This window comes from Podarcis raffonei, chromosome 10, assembly GCF_027172205.1.
Source record: "Podarcis raffonei isolate rPodRaf1 chromosome 10, rPodRaf1.pri, whole genome shotgun sequence".
NCBI classification, from domain to species: Eukaryota; Metazoa; Chordata; class Lepidosauria; order Squamata; family Lacertidae; genus Podarcis; species Podarcis raffonei.
This window is the reverse complement of record NC_070611.1, coordinates 34,775,888-34,796,034: the sequence shown is the minus strand read 5'-3', so window position 1 is coordinate 34,796,034 and position 20,147 is coordinate 34,775,888. Positions and strand designations below refer to the sequence as shown.

The 20,147-nt window shown below is 38.0% G+C and overlaps 1 protein-coding gene across 10 annotated transcripts in view; it reads left to right on the top strand.

Annotated features, from left to right (window-relative positions):
• The window catches only part of OSBPL8 (oxysterol binding protein like 8), a 69,986-nt gene extending 50,279 nt beyond the window's left edge, over positions 1-19,707 (top strand). For all 10 annotated transcript variants that reach the window (XM_053404542.1, XM_053404547.1, XM_053404541.1 and 7 more), the window contains 15 exons: positions 450-618; positions 2,857-3,082; positions 4,008-4,192; positions 4,917-4,998; positions 6,297-6,395; positions 8,086-8,182; positions 8,436-8,534; positions 9,690-9,787; positions 11,519-11,608; positions 12,103-12,239; positions 12,525-12,710; positions 13,023-13,110; positions 13,823-13,922; positions 14,185-14,287; positions 15,428-19,707. In XM_053404542.1, the coding sequence (XP_053260517.1) occupies positions 450-618; positions 2,857-3,082; positions 4,008-4,192; positions 4,917-4,998; positions 6,297-6,395; positions 8,086-8,182; positions 8,436-8,534; positions 9,690-9,787; positions 11,519-11,608; positions 12,103-12,239; positions 12,525-12,710; positions 13,023-13,110; positions 13,823-13,922; positions 14,185-14,287; positions 15,428-15,563 (1,895 nt within the window). In that variant the 3' untranslated portion in view covers positions 15,564-19,707. The remainder of the gene's footprint in view (positions 1-449; positions 619-2,856; positions 3,083-4,007; positions 4,193-4,916; positions 4,999-6,296; positions 6,396-8,085; positions 8,183-8,435; positions 8,535-9,689; positions 9,788-11,518; positions 11,609-12,102; positions 12,240-12,524; positions 12,711-13,022; positions 13,111-13,822; positions 13,923-14,184; positions 14,288-15,427) is intronic.
• The last annotated feature ends 440 nt before the right edge of the window (positions 19,708-20,147 follow it).

Below are 20,147 nucleotides of genomic sequence, written 5' to 3'. Positions count from 1 at the left end.
CTGCAGCCCGAAACCCGGGAAGCACAGCAGAGCATGCCCCGGGCTTCGGGCAGATATCCGCAAGCCTGGGGAGACCGGCGCGACTTCCCACCGGGCTCCCTAGGCTTGCGGATAGCAGCCTGTTCTGGGGGCAGGGGTCGGGGGAAGCTCGGGCTTCCCCCGCCCCAGCCCCACGCCTGGGGGGGAAATTTGTTTTCTCTATCCCTCCCCCAAAAAACTAGGTGCGCTCTATGAGCCGGTGCACCCTATAGGGCGAAAAATACGGTAGTTGGAATCTGGCTATGTGTTGAAAGAGCACAGATAATCATTTCTGGTCTTAAGAGGTCAGATATAAAATCCTAGTTCTGTGCTTTAAAGGTACATCCATATGAAATGCAGATCTAGCATACCGTTCAAATGGTGTACTCAATTACATGGGGTATTATACTAACCAAAATATGTATTTTTAGGTAGGTGTTGGATGGATGCATTGGAGCTGGCTTTGAAGTGTTCAGGTTTGCTCAAGCGCACAATGATTAGAGAAGGTAAAGAGCATGAAGTGACCTTAACAGATGGTGCACACGTGTCTTTCTATGGTCTGCTACGTGCAAACAACGTGCATAGTAGTGAAAGCTTCCCGTAAGTTGTTCAGATTTACAACCTTTATTGTGGTGGTGGGGGGGTCATGAAGCCTATTCCAAGGTTAAATTCTTACTGTCGTTTAAATAGTTTTCCAATGTTTTCTTTTATTGGTCCTTTTATTGGTTACTTTTTTCACTGTCTTGGCAAAACTGCTGCTTGCTATACTTACTGAAAATATCACTAGAATTTTTAAATAAGCACACAAAAGGCACATTGTATGAAAATAATGGTATCTAAAAGTAACTTTTTAGTTTCTTTATATATTCACATGTTAACCTGTTGAGTACAGATATGCTTAAGGATGCAATTGTGTTAATATATGTGCTAGTTTATGGTTGTGGAAGGACATAAGATGGAGGGAAGAGACGTTTTCATCCTTCCCTTTTTCTTTTACACCCGCCTCATATTCTTCTCATAGGCTGGTGAAGACCTATCCTAGAGGGCAGTGTTCGCAACTCCCATTGTTCTGGGCACATTTTGTGACGGGGAAGTTCATTAATGCGCAAGCAGTTTCTGAGCTCTGGGTGCAGTACTGCGCCTAAGATTTCGGATTAAAACTGCAGAGTGATAGGAAAGGAGGGCCCACTTCCAGCTACCCTCTGAAGACTGGAGAAGAGATCCTCTTAAGAATATTAGGGGCAGGGGAAGGACAAGACCATGTGAAAAATGAACACAATATTTTAGCTGCAGTTCATTCATTTTCAGCTTTGTATTTTAATTTTTTAAAAATGTGCCTAGACATTCCGTTGTTGCGCCCATAAGCTAGGTTTAAGGTGCTTCCATATCTCAGTTTCTAACACTGCTAGAGGGTCCATGTAGACAAGGTAAATGGGCAAATGAATGACTTAAAAGCCGCCTCCGGCCCTGCACCCTTCACCAATGTTACAATTCTTTTTTACTGTTCCCTGCTAACACAATAATGATTTCCTTAAAAAAACAACCCCAAAACCCCCAATTATCAATATTATAGAGCTGACTTGTAGAGGGACCTAGGAAATAGAATTTCCTGGCCATTTCCACCATACCTTGAGGCTACACAGGTAGCCCCCAGTTTACACAGGGGTTACGTTCTGAGGCATCACACACGTTGGTGAAGTTGTGTATATTTGAAAGCCATTGGAAAAGCCTGCAAACACCCCATTCTGCCCCCTGCCCTGCTTTTTTAGTGAAATTTCAGTGATGTCTTTATGACGTTTCCTGGTCACTTCCATATACACAGTTCCATATACACTTCCATATACACAGTTGGACACATATTGAACGTGCATAAATGGGGAGCTGCTTGTAATCTTCTCCCTCCCAAAGACATTTAAATAGCTGAGTACCACCAGTTCTGGAATAGGGTTTGCACCTGTAGTAAACATTCATTATGATATGGAACTGGTTTGTTATTGTTTTGCCAGAAGTTATGAAACAGCTACAAATAGAAACTATTGCCACACACCTACTACTCCTCTTTAGCTCACTTGTTATGTTTCAGTCACTCAATACAACTGCAGGAGCAACAAACTACAGAGCGGTGATTGGTTGAGTTAGCTGTGAGTCACAATGCTGGTACTTACCACTGGCTTGAACTGCTAGAAGACCCCACACTGTGACTGTAGCACTCAATTCAAAGATAAATTATTGCAATGATTTCTTTAATTACAGTGTTGTAGCTGTACAAACATTTCTGTATTAACTCATATTGATGTATTTTGCAAGAAAAGCCATATATTTTAATACTAAAATGTTATCTACAATTTTAATTGGCAAGCTTAGTACATTCTTAATTTGATCACTACCTATGTATGTGTAAATGTATTTTAAACAGCTAAAATGGAAAGTATGGATTGTTTCTCTGAGTCTATGGGGTAAGGTCTGTTATAAAACCTAAGGAAAAACATACAATTGCAGTCTAAGCTGTAGTAATTGCAGTTCTTTTTCTAAGCATAGTTACTTGGTTAGTGATAAAGTATTGATGCTATAGTATAAACAGAGGTAAAACCATATGAAAAAGGTTAGGAATTGAAGTTGCATAAATTAAAACTTAGGATAGATCCCAGCCAGATGTAAGTGTTCCTATGTCCCACTCATTTAAATATGCTTTTAATTTTTCCATTAAGTGAGACTAAAAAGTGCTTAAATTTGACTTTATTGTGCCTAATGTTTACTGAACTGACCACTCAAAAGCCATAAGTTGAGTTAAGTTGCTAAATTGTATAAAGGATTGAAACCTATCTCTTCTTTTTTTAGGCTAAATGATAGTGAAATTGAAAGGCATCACTTCAAAGATCCAGATCTGTATTCTGATAAATCAGATAGGGAAAATGATCATGATCGCGATGAATCGGATAATGATGGCTTGGGAGAAAGTGACACTGACACATCTGAGCGGCAGGATGACTCGTACATTGACCCTGAACCTGATCATATCAAGGAAACAACGTATTTGGAAGAAGTTCATGAAGAGCTTGGAGAGGTTAAAAAAAAGTGTTTTTATGCAGTAGTAATGTTTTGGTTTTAAGGTTTTGAAACTAAAATTGTACCTTGGAAAGGCAGTCAGTTTGGCAACATTTGAATTGCAAAATGGTTTCCTTTGCCTTTTTAACACGCACTTTCTTGTCTAATGTCCCTCTAGCTGTAGGTCAATTTTCAGACCATTGGTAGATTAATTGCTTTGGTTGCTTAATTTTTAAAGCATATCTAAGCATAAGAGGCCACCATAAAAAGCAAAAGAAACTGGTAGGATTTGGCCAAGGGACTATGGCTGGCTAAAGTTGATGCAGATTTAGAAATAACTTGACAAATCAAAACACTAAGAGCCAGCCATTCACCTGAACCGACCCAAAGGTAAACAGAGATTATTCTAGATTGACAACGGATAACAGCAGCGAGGACATGCCCAAGGGCATTAATCAAGGTGAAACACAAATTTTGAATCTCATGGTTGAGTTGGAAGTTGTAGTGTGTTGCAGGTTATCTAGCCTTGGTTTGATAAATAGCTGTTCGGTGTTTTTAAAAAAATAGTTCATGTTTCCCAAGTGCAGCATGTGAATTGCTTCACATGTTATATTTTGGCCCTTGCTCATTCAGGGTTGCAGGCTCCGGGTTTTAATTTAAAAAAACAAAACTGCTTAGGAATAAATTGCCCAAAGTTGAGTCAATTGGAGTGCTTTCTCTTAAGTTGTCCTTTGCAGCATTATGTATTTTTGATGGGTGGGTAAAGCAAGTTTACTAACAAACATGGGCTCTGACCAATGCAAAATAAATATGAATTCACCCCACGTCATAGAGAAGGCATTGGCAGTTTTGAACCACAGTGACTGAAACCAAATACCTTCTGCAAATGTGCTCTTTCAATTAGTATCATGTTTATGTTCTATTCTGCTTTGTTGTTGTTGAAGGCAGGAGAAGCTTCCCAAACAGAAACAGTATCAGAAGAGAACAAAAGCTTGATATGGACATTACTAAAACAAGTACGCCCAGGAATGGACCTCTCCAAGGTGGTGCTGCCCACGTTTATTTTGGAAACTCGTTCTTTCTTGGATAAACTCTCTGATTACTACTATCATGCAGACTTCTTATCTGAGTGAGTTGATTTCATTCCTCTACAATAAAAACTAACTTGATGTATCCGCTCAGTATTTTGTTTTCAGAAGCATTTTTTAACATTGCTTTCTTAATAAGTTGTAAAACATGTCAGGCCTGCAATAAATCATACTTCTAGCCCCTGGAATTTTCCCTCCTTTTGTGGGGCTTACCTTTAAAGTCCTAAGCACCTTGGGATTCATGTATCTGAAGGAGTGTCTGTTCCCACACCAACCTGCCCATGTCTTGAGAGCAGCAAGAAAGGTGCTGATCCAAGTACTGCCTTTAGTTAGGGGTTCATTATGGTTTTTACAAGGTAGAGGGCCTTTTATGCTCTAGACTTTGCCCTGACTTTAGAATTTCTTTCTAAAGGACTTCAAACAGCAAGTTTTTCAGTGTTTTGAGAAGGCTTTCTTATTTGCTCAGGCATTTTAGCGTTGTTATTATTTCTAGTTTGTACACGAGATTTTTTTTTAGTTTTAATTTGTTTTGTCTTCTGCCTTGTTATATATATTTACTGGCTTTAATTGTATTTCCATCTTGCATTTGAATTAGTTCTTATTCACACTTTTGTACACTGCTCTTTATTGTGTGCAGACAAGATCTGCTTTTTACTCTATTCACATGTTAATAGTTTCAAATTTTATTGTACATTTTTATTTAATTAAAATAAAGACTGTGTCCAAAAAAGTACTTAGATTTGCCTAACAAATCTTGTTTTCTAGAGCTGCCCTTGAAGAGAATGCTTACAATCGTATGAAACAAGTTGTGAAATGGTATTTGTCAGGATTCTACAAAAAGCCAAAGGTAACACTTTCCGAACACTTTTTATGGTAGCAGATCCCTTCCCCTTTCACTCTTTTTCCTTGCCCCCACCCCCATACACTTTGGTGCAGATCAAAATTTGCCTATATACTCATGAAGGATATTTCTGGATACTAGTATAATAAGCCTGTAGGATGGTAGGGTGGTGGCTTTAATCATGGTGTTTGTTGGTTATATCTGTAGCAGGCAGGGTGGGTTAAAGAGGGCCCTTTTCTGCCACTCTATACCTTCCTGAATTAAAATTTTTATTTAATTATAAAGGTCTTCTGTGACCATAAACACTTTTGGCTCACTATGCCATGTGGCTTCTGGAGGATGGGCCGTTGGTCAGTTTTACCCTCAGCCCCAAAATAGTGACAGCTCTTGTGGGAGCTTAAGGGTGAGAATAATGGTTGTGCAGTGTAAAATCTAGCACAATAGTTGTGTTAGCAGTAGCTTGTTATGCAGCAAGTTGTACATCAAAAAGTATCAGGGCTTCAGCAGTCTGTTGCACAACTACCTTCGAGAACCATCCTGGCTTTCTATCCTCCTGCACAAACCATTCTGCTAGCACAACTAATATACACCAATCAGTACATATAGTCCTCTATGTTAAGAAAGGCATACTTTTTGCACATTATTTTTTCTCCCTAAACACTCGTAATCAGTCATCTCTATGTCTGGTTGACTGACTCCTCAGACACCAAATAGCAGCTATGGCAAAGGTCCCTGTGAAATACATGCCATATGGAGAGTTGGCATGGCACTGTGTTGAAATGAGACATGGGAGACCAGGATTCAAAGCTCCACTCAGCCATGAAGCTCACTGGTGACCTTGGGCCAGCCACAGTGTCTTTGCCTAACCTACTTCACAGGGATGTTGTGATAATAATATGGGGAGAGGGACCATGCATACCACTTCGAGCTCCTTGGAGGAAATGTGGATTAAAAATGCAGTCAATCCAATACTTAACTAGTATTTGGTCAAATAAACACACAGTGCTGTCTCTTCTGCTTTTGATGTGAGCACTGCGGTACTACAGTGCAAAGTTGGCAGGCAGTGTTGTCTAGTGATTTGACTACTGGACTGGTTTAATAAAATGTAATGTGAGTCACAGAAATACATTTCCATAGTTGCTGTGCCTCTATATGCCCTACAAATATGAAATTTACCTTAGCTTATCCTGAGAGAGAATGTCACCATAGGGCTTTCCTATAAATACTTACAAATTGAAAACTATTAGGCCCTTCTTTTTACAGTTGGAATGTATTTTCTTAGCAAAAATTGTCTCTCTTTTCAGGGACTTAAAAAACCCTACAACCCTATCCTTGGTGAGACCTTCCGTTGCTTGTGGGTTCATCCAAGAACAAATAGCAAGACTTACTATATAGCTGAACAGGTATTACCAAAGATGTAACAATTATTTTTTTTTATAACTAACAGCATTTCTTCAAGTTTTGTATTTCTTTACAGTGTCATCAAATAAATGAAGATGACCAGAGGAGAGCTTGGCATAATAGAACCATAACACTTCTATTTTAGCATGTTTCATTTTCCCTTCTTTCCTTTCCTGTTTTAGGGATATTGGTTAGATTACGGTTCTTATTATTTTAGGCCTAGGGCTCTTTCCTATGTTGAAGGAAACACCAAAAGGACAAGTGACTGGTTTCTCTTCAGATCATATAAATCTTTCATACAAAGGTGTACAGGACTGCAATTTTTAGGGTGGAAGACCCATAAGACTTGGGATATACATTAAACATATTTTCCAAAAGAATCTTAACTGCACAGATTAGACAGATTCCATTGCTGATGGCATTGATTCCAAAATACTCCATGTGACACTGTGGAGATCTCCTTCAAATGTCAGCAGGAATCTCTTAGCCAACATCATCCTAAGTCTTTGTTGAGGAGTTGTCAGGAGTTCAGCCTACACTCGAGTAGGACCCTGGCAGAGACACATGCCCGACTGGCATGTTCCCTCCCTCCTGGTCCATCGTTTGGGAGCTTCAAAAGCTTTCTTCTGCCCGAACATCACAGCGACCGATGCCAACCAGCGCACTTAGGGATCCGCAGAGTTTGCGCATCATGCGTGTGACAGACCTCAGCAACTCAGCATGTTGGCTAATCTACTTTATTTACATATCAACACACACGGAGGACTGCAACATGGCTCCCTCTCTCTCTAGCATCAGACAACAAAGAGAAAAAGAACAAAGGGCAATAGTCCCACTTCATGGAACACAGTAACACAAACATCCTGTCTCCGTCACTTCCCACTCTGTGGAGTCAAAACATATACTGTCATGTGAAAGACAAAAATCCCATGACTGCAATCATGGAGCCGGGAATTCTAACAAAATTTGAGGTTCTTTCTGATATGCTAGGTGATGTTTTGAAACCCGTAAACTTGTTTCACAAAGTTTGATAATCTGAAGGCAAGCGTTGTGGTGATATATGTGTCTATATGCAGGACATGCGCAATCAACTCACTTGAGAACTGACTTGTGAAGTTTGAGAACGGTTCTCTATATTTGGATATGACTTGTTTGTACTTCCCACCTTAATTAAGAATAACATGTTACAGTTCTCAAATTTTCTAGCCCATGTGTAAATATTCTTTTGGGATATATGTTTGAGTATCTCAAGTTTGATGGGTTCTCCACAACAGACTAGAGTTTATGAGTGGAATGCTAATTTAAGGGCAAAATAATAAGTAATTTTTAAGAAAAGATGGTGGCTCTGTCTAGTAGTAAAACTGGTGCCTGAAATGCAATAGTGAGGTATGTACATGTGTATCTCAGTTTGACTCATTTGTAACTATTACTTTCTCTTTAACAATAAGCCAATTATCAGCAGTCATAACTACTGCAGGTTTCTGGTTAGTTCGTTAGTTTAATTATGTTGATGTCATGTTTTTGCACAAGTATCTTCAATAATACTTGGTGTGTAGCTGCATATTTGGTGAATTACATCCACTTGCCTAGTGATTAGGATTCCAAAAAATAATTCTTCTGCACCCTTTGCTTGTTGCCACAGATTTTCAGAGCAACTCACCTGCTTATATTGAATTATGTTGCTTTCAACAGGTATCTCATCATCCTCCAATATCTGCCTTCTATGTAAGCAATCGAAAGGATGGATTTTGCCTTAGTGGTAATATCTTGGCCAAATCCAAATTTTATGGTAAGATCTTGGGTTAGTTTTTTCAGTGTCTACAAAAATGTGCCTATTTTTAATGATGAAAGTGTGTTAAATAATAAGAATTTGATGAATGCAGTGATAAAAATGAATTGAAATAGCTTTCTCTCCACAAAAAAGAGTGCCATAGTTCTTTTAAATTAATATTAGTCTACAGAATTTTCTGTGAGGACACTATTTAGTCTTGTACACTCTCTGGATGTGCTTCTTTGAATCTTAACATTTTATTGTCTTTCAGGAAATTCATTATCAGCCATTCTTGATGGTGAAGGACGGCTGCTGTTCCTAAACAGAGGAGAGGAATATGTAATGACCATGCCATATGCACATTGTAAAGGTAAAAATACCAGTTTGGCCAATCCAGCCTACGGTACTTACTTCTGGCAAGCACAGGTAGCTTGAGAATGAGACAAAGTCTGGGCCGACTTGTATGGAGGTGTGATTAAGTGAAGAAACTGGAGAAGAAATGACTACTGTTTCTTCTTTTGCTCATAACCATAACTCAGGGAGAAAAAGGATTGCTAAAAAGTAACTGTTGCTTGTTTTGGCCCGTGAGAAATCATGGACTAGAGTATGACCCAATTTTCACACAAAAAATCATTTTTTTGTGGGAATTTCGTCCTTCCCTAATTTGGCAGACACATTCTGTCTGCAAAAATCCTTCAATAAATATTTAGTTGTGCTGCACAAAGGCCACTTCTTCATTCAGCGGTGTCCTTTATTTCATGTAAGATTGAATAATGGGGTATACATGATAGATGGAACTTAAAATATGCTAAAACCCTCCTACTCAATGCAAAAGTGAGCCCTCTCTGTGAAAGAACAGTCCAGATAGTTTGCATCATTTCTAAAAGAAGATTAGGGTTGTGAGTCTCCAAGGGGAGAGAAATTGATAGCTGTAGGTCATAACTGAGCTTTGCACAGCGCTGGGACATTTGGAGGGCGTTCTCTGTATACCTAAGAACAGGACAATGAAGGACACAGTGCTACATACAGTGAATGATAGCAAACATTGGTCACACTCAGAGCAGACTCATTAAAATCAGCAGAGTTACTCCGTATATGGTGCTGTTGGTTATCACACAGTAGTTATGCATATTTGAACTTATAAACAATCTGAATTTCTGCAGTGAAGATAAAGCAGTCAAATAAATAATGTCTTCTAAATAATTACTTCCAATAAGTAATGTCTTCCGGTGAGGATTTTAGTATTTTTGAATTTAACCAGCTGAAGATTTCTGCTGACTTTGTTTGTTGCTTGAGGGCTTATGAGCCTTTGATAGACAGTGGCTTTTTAAAGAAAAGGATTAGCCATATTGGTGAATTTTTCCTCTTGTTATTCATCTTGCCATCAGTTAATTTTTCTTGGAATGTAACAAAAGGCATGGGCTTTAATATACCATCTTTCATTATACTGTAGGTAGAAATGGAAGTACAAAATGGAGGTAACTTTGTAACAGAATTAGAATTAAAATGAGTTCTTTCTTAACAGGAATTCTGTATGGCACAATGACTTTAGAGCTTGGAGGAACTGTTAGCATCACATGTGAAAAAACTGGATACAGTGCAGCACTTGAATTCAAGCTAAAGGTTAGTTAAACCTGTTTATAGGCACAAGAGGATTTAGCGTTAGAAAATACAGAGTAGTGCATTCATTCTTTTGGTTCTGCAGAGGAAATGAGACCTCTTTTACTGGCCTAGTTTATTTTTGAAATGCTGGAAGCAACCTTTGAATATTAGTGGTGATGGTGATAATCATCATGATAAACCCTCCAGTACCTTGTAATTCTTTTCACACTTACCTATTGAACTCAGTGAGACGTATTTCTCAGTAAACAGCACAACCTTAAGCATATTACAGTTTTGGACAAAAAAATCACTCTCTGTTTTTTTAAAAAAAATCTGACCCAAAGTTAGCTGTATTTATTAATCAGTAGAATAGTTCATAACATTTATTTAGAAACTATGCAGAAAAACAAGACTTTTATATTAATCCATTCATTTTACCCAGAGATGGGGATCCTGCTGCCTCCCAAATGGTGTTGGACACTAGGGATTATGGGAATCGTAGTCCAGCAGCATCCAGAGGCCATAGATTTCCCCCCAGCACTGATTTAAATAAAAATAAAGTAGTAAATTTAATACTTCTGTAGCTCAGATATAGTGCCATAGTTATTAGTTGCTCTAGTCATGATGTGTTCTGTGCACTTCCAGCATACCGTATTTTTCGCTCTATAGGACGCACTTTTTCCCCTCCAAAAATTAAGGGGAAATGTGTGTGCGTCCTATGGAGCGAATGCAGGATCCTTAGCTTCAGCGATAGCAATGCGAAGCCTCCAAAGCGCAGAGGGAGCACTCCCTCCGCGCTCTGGAGGCTACGTGTTGCTTTCGCTGAAGCCTGGAGAGCGAGAGGGGTCAGTGCGCACCAACCCCTCTCGCTCTCCAGGCTTCAGGGATAGCCGCCTGAAGCCTTTGGAGCCCAGCGGGAACTTGGAAGACTCTCCTGGCTTCAGCAGAGAGGGAGAGCTGCGCAGCACCCCTTCAGCGAAGCGGGAGGAGAAATGGAAGGGGCTCCGTTTCTCCTGCCGCTTCGCTGAAGGGGCGCTGAGCAGAGAGGGGGAGAATTTTTTTCCCTTGTTCTCCCCCTCTAAAACAAGATGCGTCCTATGGTCGGGTGCGTCCTGTAGAGCAAAAGATACGGTAATTTTTCTTTGTGGATAATTTTCTTCAGATATCTTTCAAGGAATGAAAGAAGAGTTCAGTATTTGATTCTACTTAGTTCTGGGGGAATGATGACAGACATTATCTTTGAAATACATTAGGCTGACATTTCAGAAACCTCTTAGCAGCTTTTAGTAGCCTAATTTGCTTGTCACACAAAACCCTACTTTAAATAAATAGTACATTGATGTGAATGAGCAGCATGCTGGTGCACACTGCTCAGAAGTTCCCAAAGAACTTCTCTCCTACTGCTGTCATTTTCTGCAGACCAAACATGCCAGAATCTGACTTGTTGTGTCCTCTGAACATCAGCTTTTGGTTTCTCACCAAACAAACCACAAGCAGTAGAACAAATATTGGTTTCCGCTCATGATTTGGGAATAAACAAACCACGTGCCTGGGTCAGAAGACATGGCAAGCCTCCCTTTGGCTTACTTCATCTGCAGCACAATAGGTGTAAGGAAGGAGCACTATGGGAACTTTAACGTTAAACCCATCGTTTGTTTTAAAATATTGGCATAATGCAATGTGTTAACTGAGACATTATCTTATAAAGTTCTACACAGCATTATCAAGCATCTAATATTTTTTCTTTAATAGCCATTTTTGGGCAGCAATGACAGTGTTAATCAGATAATGGGGAAAATTAAGCTTGGAAAAGAAGTGCTAGCTACTCTGGAAGGCCACTGGGTGAGTAGCATGTTTATTTTCAATTGTTGGGTAGCCCTTTAAAATTTCTCTTACATTCATTGAATTATTGGCACATAATGCTGTTAAGAATAGCACATTCCCCCCTCCAATCCCCCTTTGATTACCCTAATTGCCGTTCAGATCAAATATTTATTGTACCTTTTCAGAGGCCTTTCAAGAATTTGAACTTCCACCTCAGATTCTTTGTTTTCTAGATTCCATTGGTAGCAAAAAGTTTTGCAGAAGTACTGCATCTGAGGTCAAAACCTGACTGAAAGTAATTCAGGTTCCCTTAAATCAAGTTCCTCTTGCTGAAATAAGAGATCTATTTTCAGATTTGACTTTAAATTGTCCCCAACCACGTATGCCAAACTGGCAGAACAAACCTCATGGTTGCAAAAAGTGACTTTCTGAAGGAAGTCTTTGTTCTTATTGACTTTGTAAGATTGTTTACTCTTTGACTACAAAGTAATCTAATATGTTAAACATTACAGGACAGTGAAGTTATTATTAGGGACAAAAAGACAGATGTTTCAGAGACATTCTGGAATCCAACACCTGAGATCAGACAGCGCAGATTAAGAAGATACACAGTGAAGTTTGAGGAGCAAGGTGACTTTGAGTCAGAGAAGTAAGTTCATATTAAACCTGTTTTCTTATAGATTAATACATAGCAAGCATCATGCAGCTAATGGCTGGAAGCAGGAAGGGTGGAGGGTGAAAAACATAGTACAGCAAAAAATACAGGAACTTGAGTTGGAGTAAATTGGAGAAATAATTTCTAAAATAGGTAACAAATTGAAATCAAGCTTATGTGGTAATTGTTTGTTCAGATGATACAGCAGAAATAAACTTGCAATGAATATATTTGGACCAGTGTCTGATCCTTAACAGTTGTATTACTTGTATGTGCTAGACTTTGGCAACATGTGACCCGAGCTATAAATAACAAAGACCAATCAGAAGCAACTCAGGAGAAATGTATTCTTGAAGAAGCACAGAGAAAGGCTGCCAAAGAAAGGAAACTTGCAGATGAAGAGTGGGTATGCAAACTGTTTGAGCCAGATCCACTCACAGGGGAATGGAACTACAGATTTGCAGAGTAAGTTTTGGTTTGCTTTCCCTTTCTACTTGGGATACTAGCAAACAATTTTGAAACAGCTTGTCACATACTACATACTTGGCTGTGGTCTATAGTCTGACTGGTAATATGATCCTTCATGCAGATATATCAGATAATGCTTTCCTTTAGATGTAATGACCCTCCAGATCAGACAAGATGCATATTCCAGTCTTGATCTTCTTCATGAAATGCTAGTACCTTGCATTTTGAAAAGAAACAGGATTATTATTTTTTTCTCTTTTTGAATAGACTTACTTAACTTGTACTGTGTCCATTCTCTGTTGCCCACAGCACAAGACCTTGGGATCCACTGAATGATATGATACAGTTTGAAAAAGATTGTGCTATCCAAACAAAAGTCAGACATCGGACACCAATGGTAAGCTCTTGTATGATATTAAGTGGGCAAGTAAAAAACAGTAGATTATCCTTTAGAATGCAGAGTCCAATATTTGTCTCATGGCCAGTTGCCTTGGAGAGATTAAAACTCTAATGAAATCCTTCCTTCTTACCTGATGATAAGCAAGGAAAGTTCACTGTTAGCAGAACTGAAGAAGCTAAATGACAGTCAGCATAACTCCTTCCCATCCCTACCTTGCATTTCAAACATGAAAGCTGGTTGTTCATTTCTTCTCCTTTTTCCTGGGTTTAATGGTGTTGCAAGGCCAAAAGGAAAGGCCCCATTACTGGAAACAGTATTATTTCACTTCATTTACAGTCTTTTATAAATCCTTGTATCTCTCAAAAACATCCATAGAATCTCCAACACCAAGCCCCAGAGGTTTTGGTCTCAAAGAGCAGCCCTTAAGAACAGATTAGCAGTACCCAGTTCACAAATTCTATGAAGCAGAGGCTCTCTTTCTTCCATATACCTCAAACAGTCTCATATAACATGGTCAGATGTTTCTTCCACCCCACAATGTTCACAACAACCAGAGTCAATCCCTCCAGCCTTACAGAGACCACTCTAAAGTGCACAATTCCTCGTCAAAATGATGAACAGACTGCCCTCTTTCTAATATCAAAGCAGGTTGTCACAGCAAGTGTTTTATCTGTCTTGTTACTGAGCAGATAAGTCTTATGAATTGCAGGTTAGTGTTGCAAAAATAAAGAGGTCTGCAAAATCGAAGAAAGGGGAGAGTGGCTTCTCATCGCCAGAACCTGATAATCAGGACTCCTCTGGTAGTGAAGGTAAGTTCACACTATCCTTTTTTCTTTTCGGATAGAATGCAGTAGTAGTTACATGCCTTTACTTCGTTCTCCTTTAGACTAAAGAGGTTGTGTTGTAAAACGGTGCATTTATTTTAGGATTGGGAACAGTTTTTTTGTCCTGTTATGAAAGGCAGAAAAAGAGAAAAGTTGCGTGATTTTATTTGGTGAACTAAAAGCATTTGCCGCCTTTAAAGATTTCCATTCTTTAACCTATCTTGCATTATTTGAATTACTTCTGAAGGGCAACACAAACACAGTGCAAGAATCCGAAAGAAGACACTAGACCTTGGTGAACTGCAAAGTGCCATTGAATCTATAAGAGAGACGCAAGAAGACATTAGAAGGTGTGTATTTTTGAAAGTTTTTCTGTCTGTTTTTACTGCGAGTGCTTTGTTCAGAATAAAAAACGCCATTTATTTATACATGAATCAACTGCTAAATAAATACATTATATCAAATCATCCTCATAGGTCATCAGTTCTCAAAGGTGTAAATCAGACTTCTTTAGTGAGGCATGACCAGTTTCTTAAATGAACGCAATATAATCTCTGAGGCCAGTTTCTTTGTACTTGTGGGGTGGACCAGGAATTCACTAGTTTTATTGTGTGTCTACCCGTGTTTTGTTCAGTAGTAGGAAAATTCCATGTTTGTTTCATGGAGTACTTGTCTCAGGTGCCTCAGTGCATCCTTTAGATCTGCACAATATTCATCCTCTGTTTTGTTTCTTGTGTTTGTCTTGGCCAAAACAAGACAACATTCGATCATAAGATCTCTTATGTTCTTAAGAATAGTTATCAGGCATTTTTGTCTATGGCATGAGAGTTAATATCTAGGTCTAATCTTCCACATTGAAGAAGTGGATTACCAGAAATTTCTATATTATTATTATGGTAGATTAACTAAAACTTTAGTTGATAAATCTACTACTGAAACTCATTAAAGCTTCACAGACCAAAAATGTGATTCTGTTTTAGCTTTCTAAATAAGGAGTCGATCTAATGTGTGTTTCTCGCCAAAACCCTTTGAAATTAATGGCAACTGTATAGGAGCATTGCTTAGAGGATAGTCATATGGTATTTCTTTTTGTTCAGTTTTTACCATCCCTAAAACAGTTGTCTTTTGCTTTACTCATGCCCCAAATAGCCAAATATATGCTTTTGCAAAAGTTACTTTGGAGCAGAAATTTCCAAATATTTCACTATTGGAGCTTGTAGAAGTTGGGCCCACATATTTGTGCCAGCTCTAAAGTGAACCCCACCCCCTTTGGTCTCCCATTTTTAGAACTTGGGGTTTCATCCCAAGGCTCTAATTGTGGCCTCTGATGCTGGTGAAAACCAGTACTGTAGGAATTTCTAAAATAGCTGAAACAAATCCTAATCTAATTGCTATGTATTTAGTATGTGATATTTTAATAATTTCTGTGGTGCTGATTTCAGAATTAGCAACCTTTTGAATTCACCTCTTTTGTTCATACATTTTTGCAGAGACATCACAGCTCTAAGAACCAGAATGACTTCAAACTCACAGACTCCAGATAATAACTTCTTTAACTTCAAGCACTATGTCTTCATTTTACTGATGATTCTCCTGCAGCTTGCAATCAATTACTGGTTTAAATAGAATGACTGGACAGATGAATATATGAAGTGGAAATATCATGTTCTTCGTGGGACCATATTTTCATCTTGGTTTGGCGTCAAATAAGGCAATATTATCTAAAACATAGGGACACAGAAGATTTAAGTCTTGGCCTTAAAAGGCTGTGCTCACATGGAGCAATGTCTGTTATATTCCGTCCTATCCAGATGACATGAACAATGCTTACATACCAGTACCTTTCTCTTTACATCTTTAAAACGCTGGATAACTGCCTTGCATATTCTAAAGTGTTGTAGACTGCTCTGATAAATACCAGTACAGAATATAGCAGTCTGGGAATTCAAAAACACATATCTTTCTTCACTGTAATCATATAATCTCCAGTGGTCATATTAACAAAACAAGTGAATTCTAACCTAAAACGTCTTCAGAGTTTAGTGGGAATTATGGTCTTCATACATTCATTAGGAAAATTATATCCAGTGATACTCATTTGGAAACTTAATAGTGGTAAAAAGATTAAACTACTCAGTTGTTCATTGCCATTAAAAGATGTTTACGCAATTAGTCCAACATTTCATTAATCGCACATTTCTGTGATTGTCTGCAGTTTTCCTTAGTTTATGAAAATGGAATACCATTGATCACATTAGTGAATTTAGGAGAAATACCATTACAACAGTCCAAAGAGAGAGATTTGTGTGCTCAGCCACATTCAGTTCATTTCTTCCCAAACAGCATCGTCTGTTGGCAAATTGCAAGGTGCTGTATTATACAGTGAACAGTTTCAGAAACTCATTATGTTGAGATGTAGACAGTGGAAGCCGTGGTTACTGTTGGGGTAGAAAAAGGGTTCTGTTTGATACCAGAAAAGACTTTCTAGGGTAATGAAGCATCAGCATGGTTTTCAACAAACATTGGGTTTAATGGAGCCATTTGAATGTAATTGTGTCTGAACAGTTATGCTATAATATACAGTCTTGGGTAGCAACCTCAGCGTTTCAAGAATAAATCCCAGGAGCCAGGTAATTCCCACACAGTGCTGTTTATAAACATTTGCTTTGAGGGGGCCTAGATCCTAGCGCTCACTGTAAATGAAAAAAAACCCAGTCTTCAGATCTTACTGGATGCTTTCAAATTTCCAAAAGACAAATCTGTTCAAAACCAATTTTTAGTCCTGCTATTCTGCTTGTTTACATGACATATATAGTATGAATTTAAGATGCAAGGCAACATGCAGAAAAGTAGGATGTCCCAATTTTCAGTGATCTTATTTTACAGCAAATATAAATTTTTTCAGTAAGACAAGCGTATGTGGCACGCTGTCGATCAATTTAGCAGTCAAATGTTATATAAGAAGCTGTCAATTTACTACTTTTGTTATGTAGTCTAAAACAACTTAAGCAGAGTAAGATATCCTGGATTCAAATCTTTCTGGTTTAATATTTGCATATGTCCAGCCCAAGATGGAGAACCTGTGGCCCTCCAGATATTGTTGAACTCTTCACTCCCATCATTACTGGCTCTAAAAGTGAAGAGTGAAGAGTCCAGCAATATTTGGACAGGCTTCCCATCCTGGTCTTGCCTGTCTTTCAGGTCTTTCCCTTTTGTTCTGCCTTGTGGACTTTTTGCCAAATCCAAATTTTTAAAATCATCTTTAAATACGCATCAAATAGTGCACATTTAACACACAATTCCATAACAGTGTATTAACAGGTTTCTAGTGCTGCAAATCAAAAGTTAAGATTTAATGTGGTTGTAGCAGGCAGTTTAGTCTGCATAGCTGGATGCTTTACAGATTGTCTGGGATGCTGTCATAGTTACAAATACAAGTTGGTAAAAGAACTCCAGTGACAGTAGCACCACCAAATATTTATGCTGAGGTTGATGATCTATATGTATTCGTGAGCATTTGGGACAACTAGCTGTTCATACACTGCAATACCCAGTGGTCAAAACTGTTATGTTAACTTGCTTTCACTGGACTTTCGCCCCTGTCTGCTTAATGTGCATAGCTAATATATTCTATGTCTGCCTGCTTGCACATATGTTCTGTTTGTGCATTTTTTTTGTAGAGCTGGAAAACGTATTCAATTGCTTTATTCTTTGGGGCATTTCATTATTTATTTGCTTTTAAGAAAACTTTCTGTGGCAAATTTACGTCACAAGAGTCCTGTCTTCTCCTGTCTCAAATATAAAAAGCACAGCTCTTAAAATTTAAATTCCTGCTTTGCTCCTTTACAGAATTCCTTGGCTGAGCAAAGCAAAGGAATTTATTGCCTGATTAATTTTTTTATACAATGTGGTTGATTATAGGCCTAGTTTGTTCATATATAATATTTAGCTATGTGTATACGACCTTAAATTCCTTCAGACCAACTGTTTTCTGCACATAGTTCTAAAAACCCTGATTGTACAGTTTGTAGAACTCTGAAGGCAATGACGTCCCTGTTAATTTTTAGTATTTAAAGCAGAGCACTTGATTTCTCACTCAGTTGTGTATATTTTATGTACAGAAGTAGAAAATATTCAGAATTGCTTGTTACTGCCATATTTATGGCTGTTTGTTTAAAAGAAATGCACTATAAGCCTTTAATATGCCATGTAACCATTAACATACCTAAAAAGAAACTAAATGTGTTGGGTGTAAAGTAGTAAATAGAGTTCTGGCAATACACAAAAACTTGTGACTCACGTGTTAGGTTAGTTTTTAACTATTAAGCATCCCTTATAGGAGTACAGCATGCTTCCTTTTCATGAAAAGTTCATTCTAACAGCTAATCTGTATGTATCAAAGGATGTTACAGTTCACTGCCCTCCTGTGCCTTTGGGGAAAAACTTCTTGCCAATTCAATGTTAATGAAATGGAATGAGAGTTAAATACATTCATCTCATCTACCACGATGGTAGTTACTTGCTTTAACAACTACTTTCTTCATGGTTTTTATCCTGTTGTAAATAGAATACTTAACTGCTAAACTCTTGTGACTGCTATGTTTCTACTGTATCCTCAATTTTTGGGCATCTTTTGAGAGCAGGCCATCAGAAACTTGAGTATTGTAATAGTGCCTTGATGGAATTCACACAGAGATGAGGTGTGTTTATGATAACAATGTTGTCAAGGTTGTGCCATATCTATTCATTAAACTTGGAAGTTGCTATATTTCCAATATTAACTATCAGACAAACAATTTGAAAAAGATATGGTACATTTATTGAAGAACACATCAAATTTTTTTTCTTTGAATAACTAGTAATGACTAGGACCCAACAAGATCTCCAGATTTTGGAGTGTGTCTTCTTGTACAATGAAGCTGCAATGCTTTGTTTGTGATACTACAAAAATAGCCATAATAAAAATCATAACATCACAGACAGATTATTTTGGCTTCACTTTGGTTTTCATGGGTCAAAACATTCTGAGAAAATAAACTTTTGTGAACAAAAGTGTGTGTGGGATGTGAGGAGGAAAATTACTAAGAATTGAAAGAAAACTAGGTCTCCAATTCTTGATGGAGCTTGTGGAAAAGAACACTTCTAATCAAATAGCTTCCTTGTGTGAACCAAAAAACACTTTTAGTGGATTTAAACTTTGGCTCAAATCTGGAAAGCACTTTTAAATATAAAGCATTCTGCTATTCTTGAACTCTTGTTCACATTCTTTAGTTTTTGAGCTTCACACAGTTCCCACCACATTTTTTTTTTTTTACTTTAACACATTGCTTGGATTTTTATACTGTTACACTTTTTTAACTGAAAATGGGCTGTTTTACTAAAGCTGTACAGACCAGTGGTTAATCCAGTGCATACAATATATGTAAGGAAAAGTAAGAAGTTATGTCAGACAATGTGAATGTTAATGCACATATTTTATATATATAGAGAGAAGAAAACCCTATTCATGAAAGTTTTTTGTTTCTACATATCATGTAAAGTAGCATTATTATTGCACTGTTTTCTTTTAAAAAAAATCATGCTGCATGCAGTGTGATAAGAGAAGCAAGTAATTCCTTTAAAAGAAGTGGAAATTGTGTGCTGCATGCTTAAATGTACAGCTGAGTTCCAACTTGTTTAAGAGGCCATTTGTAAATTTAAAGCTCTACCATTGGTCAATAGTTTTGTACACTTGAAAAAATAAAATAAAGAGCTGTGATCAAGAACAGTACACTTGAGTTGTTTTGTATGGCTGAAACCAGCACCTAAAAGTCGTTGCTACTCTTGAGAAGACTCATTTATAATTCAAAGTTAAAATATTGAGTTAAAAAAACCCTGCTACTGCACATTCATATAAAAACTGAAAAGCTACAGTGAAATATTTCTCTTCATTAGACCTCTCCTCTTTGTGCACCCCTACATGAATTAGTCACTAAGCCACGCTTTAGTTTAGGGTTGATAATTGGTGAAAACGGGGTTCTCGTGCCTTTAAGAGCTGTGTGCCAGGCAGAAATTCAACAGATTAAGCCTTTTCTGATATGGAAGCACAATTATCGGTGAAGCTTCAGCCACATACTCTCTCATTCTACGTTGCGCCATGCCTTCCTTCTGGGCAGCCATGTTGCATCGAGCCATGCCATTTTGTGACTGGAGCCCACAACAGTCTCAAAA